Here is an 8,673-nt window from a genome sequence, read left to right on the forward strand (position 1 = left end):
CGCCCTCGTCGCCCTCGCGGCTCATCTCCACCGCGCGAAATCCACCCCGTCGCCCTCGCGGCTCATCTCCACCGCGCGAAATCCACCCGAACACTGCAAAAATCCCAAGCTCCCCCAGCCCCGTGGCCAGCGCGCGGCCACCTCAGCCACCCCATCCGCCCGCCTCGCGCCCCGCGCGCCAATGGCGACTCGGCATAAGATTCCCCGGGATAAGGACCCGATCGCGCCCTCCCCCTACTTAAACGCCGCGAGCTCCCGCTTCACTCCACAGCACCAACGACCACCAGCGCCTCCCACTGCCAGCCTCAGCTCACCCGAAGCAAAAGCCAGCTAGCACGCAGCGCGCGATGGCGGCCGCGACCATGGCGCTCTCCTCCCCGGCGATGGCCGGCACCCCGGTGAAGGCCTCCAGGGCGGCGCCCTTCGGCGAGGGCCGCATCACCATGCGCAAGACGGCGGGCAAGCCCAAGGTGGCGGCGTCCAGCAGCCCGTGGTACGGCTCCGACCGCGTGCTCTACCTCGGCCCGCTCTCCGGCGACCCCCCGAGCTACCTCACCGGCGAGTTCCCCGGTGACTACGGCTGGGACACCGCGGGGCTGTCCGCCGACCCCGAGACCTTCGCCAAGAACCGGGAGCTGGAGGTCATCCACTGCCGCTGGGCCATGCTCGGCGCGCTCGGCTGCGTCTTCCCCGAGCTGCTCGCCCGCAACGGCGTCAAGTTCGGCGAGGCCGTCTGGTTCAAGGCCGGCTCCCAGATCTTCAGCGAGGGCGGCCTCGACTACCTCGGCAACCCCAGCCTGGTGCACGCGCAGAGCATCCTCGCCATCTGGGCCTGCCAGGTGGTGCTCATGGGCGCCGTGGAGGGCTACCGCGTCGCCGGCGGCCCGCTCGGCGAGATCGTGGACCCGCTCTACCCCGGCGGCAGCTTCGACCCCCTGGGCCTCGCCGAGGACCCCGAGGCCTTCGCGGAGCTCAAGGTGAAGGAGATCAAGAACGGCCGCCTCGCCATGTTCTCCATGTTCGGCTTCTTCGTGCAGGCCATCGTCACCGGCAAGGGCCCCCTGGAGAACCTCGCCGACCACCTCGCCGACCCCGTCAACAACAACGCCTGGGCCTTCGCCACCAACTTCGTCCCCGGCAAGTGAGCGCAGTCAGCTCAAGCTCTAGGCCGACAACTTCATGGCTGATGGATGCTGCTGCATGTGTGTCGTCGTCGATCTCTGCTTCTTCCCGTTCTGAGATTGAGTAGTCCGGACTGATAGATGTTGCATGTGAGGGCGAGTCGAGATGAGGAGTTGGTGTGTGTACACTACAAGATGGTGTTTGTGTAATGTATCTGGTTATTTTTCAGATCAATCAAGGCATCTCTGTTCTTCTGCTTAACTACTTGTCTCTCTGAAACTCTGAATGTCAAACACTGAAGTTGTCTGAATAATTTTCTGAAAGTCCTAGCAGCCAAAGTATTCAAATTCAGAAAGACATCTCATACTATCCATTTCAAGACTGATCAGCTCAGCAATCCTGTAAATACAATTCCATTTGTATATGTAACAAATACTCTACAGATCTGGGGTTTCCTGCGGTAAAAAAAAAGTAAAACGGAAAGCTAGGACTAGTGCAACTTCCTTCTGAAGAAGAAAGTTACTGTTACTACGTACTGTGCTACCGGCCTTGCAGAACAGTCATGGCAATGGTGTTCCTGCTGTTCGTTCTCGCGATCTTCTCTTCCATCTTTCCGAGGTACCCTGGTTGGTTAGGCGCCGGGAGAGACGCTGATGCCACCACTGACGCGCTTCCGTTCTCCAAGATGGACGCGGTGGGTCTTTTTGATACCCAAACTCTTCTTCGGCGCCGGCGCCAGCGCGTGGGTGATTTCCCGCGGTAAAAGCCTGCGCCTGTCGGTCATCGGTGAGGTGAGGGAAGGGGCCGGGCTATCCATTCCGGCCGGCCGGTCGGTCATCGGTGGCAGCGGCGGGGCGTGGTGGCTGCGTCAGCGAGACACAGTGCGGCGCGGGAAGTGCGAGAGGGAGAGGCGCCAGACTTACTCGGCCGCGTCGGGAGGGAGTAAATTTAGGGAGATTTAAGGAGAAATAGGGAGGTGGCGTAAGATTTTTACTCCACTAAGACTTTTAAGGATTTGTACTCTCTTATGGCCTCTTAGGGGATCGATTAGAAATGCCCTAACATGGTAAAGATTTCAATTCAGCAAGACATTCTTATGGTCCATTTCAAGGCTGATCAACTCAGCACTCCTGTAAATACGTCTTTCATTTCTCTCTGTGATAAATGCTCTACAAATCTGGGGTTTTCCCCAGTAAAAATAAATAAATGGAACACTAGGACGAGTGCTGCTTCCTTCTGAAGAAACGCCGATGCCACCACTGGCGCGCTTCCGTTCCCTGAAAAGGACTGCTGTACTACCGTCCCTGAAGAGCGGTCATGGTCATGGCGTTGCTGGTGTTCTCGAGATCGCTACTCTGGCTCTTGTCTCCCATCATTTTAAGGTACCCTGGCTGGTTCGGCGCCGGAAGAGACGCCGATGCCACCACCGGCACGCTTCCATTCTCCAAGATGGACACGACGGAGGACATGAGCGGCCTCCTGCTCGGGTCGTCCTCGACGCAGAGGAGCCCGACGTGGATGCAGAGCATGGCCTCGTCCTGTGAACAGCTCTCTGCCATGGATGGATCCACCAGCTTGCCTGCCTTCCCTTCCCTCCACAGGCTCCATGCCTACATGAAGCAATCAAATCAACCATCTGTGTATGCCTTTTGTAAAGATGAATATGGATTTGACCATGACAGTGTGCTGCAAAAGGAAAGTTAACTGCAAGTATATGGTTTGGCACTGTCAGTTTTTGTTCAGGTGCTTACATAGACTGTCAGGCTAGGACACTCCATGATGCCGTCGATTGCGCGTATCCTGATGCCGCTCACGATCTCAAGCAGCAGCACGCCGAAGCTGTACACGTCGGACTTGACCGAGAAGATGCCCTCCATCGAGTACTCGGGAGCAATGTAGCCACTGTCCACACATTACTTTTTTGTCAGAAGAGGTTCCACATTTTTCTTAAAACAAAAATGTACTACTCCCTCCGTTCCGAATTACTTGTCACAGGTATGGATGTATCTAGATGTATTTTAATTCTAGATACATCCATTTCTGCGACGAATAATTTGGAACGGAGGGAGTATTTGTTAAAAAAAACCTCAAAACAAAAATAATTTCTTTTTCTTTCCGGGTGTTGAGATAACTCACTATGTTCCGACGACTTTCCGGGTGTTGGCTTTCACCTGGTTGTCGCCGAAGATCTTGGCCATGCCGAAGTCGGCGATCTTGGGGCGCATCTCGGCGTCCAGCAATACATTGCTGGCCTTGAGGTCCCTGTGTATCACCGTTAGCCTCGAGTCCTGGTGCAGGTAGAGCAGCCCCCTCGCCACCCCCTTGATGATCCCCAGCCGCGTCGGCCAGTCCAGCACCGCTTTCTTCGCACTGTCTGCAGCAAACATGCCATATGAAACTTGAGCAAAAACAATGCAGTAACCTCAGTTGTGATGAGATGATTTGAGCCCTGAAGACTGAACATTATATGTACCAAAGAGGATGGCATTGAGGCCCTTGTTAGGGAGGTACTCGTAGATGAGCAACTTCTCGGCCCCCTCAGTGCAGCAGCCGAGGAGGCGCACCAGGTTCCGGTGCTGCAGCTTGGCGATTAGAATGGCCTCGTTCTTGAACTCCTCTGCTCCCTGATCCGAGTCCTTGCTCAGCCTCTTGACCGCGACGACCTCACCGCCATCTAATGTTCCCTTCCCAATGGTAAAAGACACAAGTGAGATTTTGAACTGCTTTTTAGCTGTTGAAATTGTTTGACTGTATTTTTGTAGCTAAAAAGGATGAAAAGAAACTTAGCAAAAGTGGATAAAACGTGTAGTACTACCTTGTAGACCATGCCGAACCCTCCGCGTCCGACCATGAGTGTTTTGGAGAAGTTGTCCGTGGCGGCAACAATGTCGGCGAACCGTATGGACGGGAACTCAAGGTCTCCGTTGTGATCTGCTCTGATTTTGCTCGACGTGTTCGTGTTCTCATATTGGCTCTCGGCTTTTCTTCCCTTGACTGTGAAATTGGTGTTGTGAGCATTTTTTTGGTGAAAGTATGATCGAGCATCACATGTTCAGAGTTAAGACTGAAAAAAAAAAACGGAAGAAAACACAACTGTACTACCTCTGAATCTCCAGAACCATACAAAGAAAATGCATGTGAGCAGCAGGACGGATGCTGACACCGGCACTGCTATCATCACCGTATTTCTGCCGGATGGATGCCCAGTGTTGGGCAGGGCTAACACCGGCACTGGCAAAGTTGTTTGGTTTGAGTTCGGTAAAGATTCATCAGATAGAAGTTCGGCAAAAGAACTGAAACATATGTTTCTGCTGTACCTGTGGAGGCAGCAGCAACGGGCATGCGGAGGTAGAGCGTCTCGCCGCCCCACCGCGCGTCCATCATCTGTGCGTCGACGAGCTCCTCTGCCCACACCACACACTTGATCAGTTGGTCATCTGTGCTGCTGCTCTGCACGTTGGCATACGCGTACGCCACGCAGGAGCAGGTTGCGGCGCACCTGGCCGCGCACTCCCCCGCGCTCCGGTTGGTGGAGTCGATCGAGAACTTGTCCGGCACCTTCATGTCCGGCATCGCCACGAAACCTACCCCGATGCCGCCGCATGGCGGCAGCGCCTGCTTTCGCCGGCACCCCTGCTCGAACCTGCCGGCGCTCCACTCCGCCGCGCTCGCCGGCTCGAAGCCGTCCAGGCACCTGCACGCCGCCGTGACGTCGCAGTACCCGTAGGCGCCGCAGCCACTGTATGCGCTGCACCCGCTCGACGGCCACGACTGGAGCGTGGCCCACGCCGACACGGTGCCGTTCCAGCTGAGGAGTTGGAACCTGCCGGAGCTTGTCACCACACACCTTGTTGGCGCCGCGCCGTCGGAGATGGTGATGGCCATGGAGATCTCCTCGTCCGTGCGGACGATCGCCGTGTAGATTACTGTGCCGGTGCTGACGTACATGCTGATCACGGCGTAACTCCTCCAGATGGGAGTTCGCCAGTAGGGGCGCGTCCCGTTCCACATGAGCAGCTGCTGTGACGTGCTGGGGTCCAGGCCGTAGGAAAAGCGCCCCGGCGCCGGGTCGCCGGGGGATCTCCAGGACACGATGCGGTCGCCCTTGCCCGTCCGGTAGCTCAGCCGCATCTTCATCCCCGGCACGAACGTGTCCGTCGGGTGATCGAAGCTCTGCCACACAACCGTGCCGTCCAAGAGCTGGATGAGCAGGTTGCCGTCGTTCGCGAGCTCGGCTGGCGCCGTCTGCGAGGACGAGCTGCCCACGCCGGTCGTGTTCCAGAGCACGAGGCCGTCGGCGTCGGACAGGACGAGGCGGGAGTCGCTGGCCAGCGCGAGCGTCGGGGCGCCGGCCGCCGGGGCGTCCCGGTTGGCAACCCAGATGACGGTGCGAGGCCCGGGAATGCCGTTGTACCATATCCCGAGATACCGTCTCGCCGGACCGGCTGCGTCGTCTGGGGAGAAGTAGCCGAGAGCGAAGGCGCCACCGTCGGACACGAGGGACTGCCCGGCCAGGAGCTTCTCCCCCACGGCAAGCTGGTCCTTGGCCGACGCGCACAGCCGGAAGACGGCGACGACGAGGACGAGGACGGCAGAACGTGACAGGTCCATGGAGGATCAACTTCAAGGTGCCCTGCTCGAACCTTCGGCGACGGGGGGTAACGAGATCATCACTTCAGCAGGAGACTTGATTTTCTACTCCCGGCCGAGGGCACCTAAACAAAGAGAGCTAGCTAGCTACCGCCTTGACGTTTCTCTGGGCGGCACGTACGTACGAGATCATTCTTGTCCGCAAGGCGATGTCGCCGTTGTACGTAGCTAACCTGTCGCCATTGTAGCTAACCACACGGTGACGCTACTTTGCGAGTTCATATTGACTAGTTTCAGCATGCTAGTCTTATAGTCTTATTCTGATATTCTTTGTGCGCGCGTTTTACCTGCGCTAGTGCATAACTCGACCTACCTTGCCCAGCAACGACAGTTTTATTTTTAACACATTAGAGCATCTCCAACGGCTGCGTAAGGCGAGGCGCTCTAAAAAGGCGTTTACAATGTCAGAATCGTGAGTTTTTGCGCCGACGAGCGCTTGCTCCAGCGGTCATTGCAAAGTATAGCGCGCTCGAGCTGCTCCAGCAGCAGCCGTAAAAAAACTGCACGCACGCTTATCACAAACAATATATGCACTCCAAACACAACCAAGAAGATCAAACACAAACAAAGTAAATCAACAATAATAGTTTAATTTTATTATTACAACTCAAACAAATAGTTTATCTTGCAATACAACAAATAGTTCAACAATACAACATCAATTTTCGGAAAAAAAAAACAATACAACATCAAACATACAAATCATGATGCTCTTTGTCGGTCATTCCATGCCCAGGGGCGGATCTGGGCCCCAGGCCCCCAGGGCCCAGGCCCGGGGCGTGGCAATTTTTTTTAGTTATTATATAGCCATTTTTTCGAACGGGCCCGGGGCTTAGCCCAACACACAGCCAAGGCCCAGGCCAGCTTCTCCATCTCCACATTCGGACAGCCCAGGAGCGACCGAGCAAGAACGGCAGGAGCCACAGCACACCCCGACGCTCTACACACACGCCCTATGGAGCGAGGTAGCGAGCCAGCCGCCGCCGCTGGCCCTCCGGTCCGGCGCTCCCCTGCTTCGTCACCCGGCCGCGCCCCCCGGCCTCCGCCGCTCGCCGCCTCAGCCGTCCCCGCGCTCCGTCGCTCGCCCAGCCTGGCCCCGGTCCCCTTCTGCTCCGGTGCTCGCCACCTCGCGCCCTCGCCCGCTCTGCTTCTTCCAGGCTCCGGCCTCTCCTGCTCTCCGCCACGCATCCCCGGATTCAGGGGGGAAATTGGTAATGGCTGCTGCTGAGCCTGAGTGCTGACCTGCTGTAGATAGAAACTTTAAAGATTCAACATTTTTTATCTACTATAATGTTTGCATTTGCTACTTATGCTTATGGTTGCTGCTGGTGTCAAACATTCAATTTCACGTATGTACTGTTCCTAGTTTTTGTCATCTTTTTTATCTATTTTGCTGTATCTCTAAGTATGGAGTAAATTCTAAATTTTTGGTCAAATTGAGTCATATCTGAGGTATTCTTTTGAGGTACCTATAGCTTGATGGACATTAAGTTTTTTTCTCACGACGAAAAAAAATTTAGGCCCGGGGCTTGCTCCAATCCTGGATCTGCCACTGTCCATGCCCACCATTCCTCGATGAAATCCTTATGAAGATCATCATGCATTTCAACATATCGAATGGCATGATAGGAGGCAACAAATCGGGCCACCCTCTGCCGCACTCGCACGAGATGTCCCAAGAGCTCATACTAAGAGTACTCTAAATTTTGGCCACGCTCATTCTCGATGATCATAGTGTGCATGATCACACAAGCATGGATGATGTACCAAAGCATCTTTTGATCCCAAAATCTAGCCGGTCCTCTCACAACGACAAATCGGGCTTCCAAAATCCCAAAAGCTCTCTCCACATCTTTCCTAGCCGCTGCCTGAGCACTGTGAAAATCAAGATTTTTCTTACCATCCGGTTTTTTCAACGGCTTCACAAATGTTTGTCACTCTGGGTAGATGCCATCCGCAAGATAGTAGTCATAGTTGTATGTATGGCCATTTTCTACAAACTGCACTGGTGGCAGTTCACCATTTGCAATCTTATTCATGAGTGGTGACCGATTAACAATTTTGATGTCATTCAAAGATCCAGGCAGTCCAAAAAAGCATGCCAAATCCAAGTCTCTTGATCGGCCACCACTTCAAGGATTATAATGGAACCCTTTTTTTGGCCGTGTAATTGCCCATGCCATGCCTTAGGACAATTCTTCCAACTCCAATGCATGCAATCTATTGAGCCAAGCATACCTGGGAATCCGCAAGCTTTGTTCATCTCCAAAAGCCTTGCGGCGTCTTCAGCATTGGGAGATCTCAAATACTCCTGGCCAAACACTTGCACAATTCCGACTGCGAAGCGCTTGACACACATGATGGCTTGACTCTCACCCATGGCCAAGTGGTCATCAACTAGATCAATCGAAATACCGTATGCCAACATACGCAAAGCGGCTGTCACCTTCTGAAAGGTGCTATGCCCGAGCTCTCCGGTGGCATTCCTCCTTTGTTGAAAAGACCGATCATGGCTCGTCAGTTTCTCTGCAGTGCGCCTGAACAACTCGGTGCTCATCCTAAACAGTCGCCGGAAGTACGACTCAGGGTACACGGGATTATCCACAAAATAGTTCCCCATCAATCTGTTGTCGGCATCGATTTAATCCCTCCAAATTTTCTTCCGACCCATAACCGAACCACCGTGCTTCGATTTTTTTATTGATGTGCATAGCTAGGATCATTGCAAGATGGGTTAATTATCTTTTTGCCCTCAGTGGTGTCCATGTGCTCAGTTTTGCCCTCAGATGCGAATTATGCTCAGTTTTGCCCCTAGTCCATGCACAGCTACTATGACGAGGCCAAACGGCCATATTTGAGTCCATTCCGTCCACCGCCTTTAGTGGTTGTGGGTCCGGAGCT

At 54.5% G+C, this 8,673-nt stretch overlaps 2 protein-coding genes across 2 annotated transcripts; one reads left to right on the top strand and one right to left on the bottom strand.

The window, feature by feature from the left end:
- Positions 1–246: 246 nt before the first annotated feature.
- LOC125510348 (chlorophyll a-b binding protein 2, chloroplastic) lies at positions 247–1,383 on the top strand. Its single transcript, XM_048675501.2, has one exon. The coding sequence runs from the start codon at positions 348–350 to the stop codon at positions 1,143–1,145; it is 798 nt and encodes a 265-aa protein (XP_048531458.1). The 5' UTR covers positions 247–347; the 3' UTR covers positions 1,146–1,383.
- On the bottom strand, positions 1,159–5,866 carry LOC125510349 (G-type lectin S-receptor-like serine/threonine-protein kinase B120). The gene is made up of 7 exons (XM_087521547.1): positions 4,440–5,866; positions 4,225–4,353; positions 3,938–4,116; positions 3,596–3,806; positions 3,259–3,496; positions 2,874–3,024; positions 1,159–2,732 (listed from the first exon to the last, which is right to left on the bottom strand). The coding sequence occupies exons 1-7, from the start codon at positions 5,731–5,733 to the stop codon at positions 2,418–2,420; spliced, it is 2,517 nt and encodes an 838-aa protein (XP_087377673.1). The 5' UTR covers positions 5,734–5,866; the 3' UTR covers positions 1,159–2,417.
- Between the last annotated feature and the right edge of the window lie 2,807 nt (positions 5,867–8,673).

The sequence above is a fragment of the Triticum urartu genome, chromosome 5A (genome assembly GCF_056163025.1).
Source record: "Triticum urartu cultivar PI428250 chromosome 5A, HENAU_Tu73, whole genome shotgun sequence".
In the NCBI taxonomy this organism is placed as follows: Eukaryota; Viridiplantae; Streptophyta; class Magnoliopsida; order Poales; family Poaceae; genus Triticum; species Triticum urartu.

Excerpts from the sequence above, each read along its gene's own strand:
- LOC125510348 (XM_048675501.2), top strand. The coding sequence starts at position 348 with ATGGCGGCCGCGACCATGGCGCTCTCCTCCCCGGCGATGGCCGGCACC.
- LOC125510349 (XM_087521547.1), bottom strand. The coding sequence starts at position 5,733 with ATGGACCTGTCACGTTCTGCCGTCCTCGTCCTCGTCGTCGCCGTCTTC. Across the intron at positions 4,354-4,439 it reads CGTTGCTGCTGCCTCCACAG|TGCCGGTGTTAGCCCTGCCC; the intron begins GTACAGCAGAAA and ends CAACTTTGCCAG. Across the intron at positions 3,497-3,595 it reads CCTCAATGCCATCCTCTTTG|ACAGTGCGAAGAAAGCGGTG; the intron begins GTACATATAATG and ends TGTTTGCTGCAG.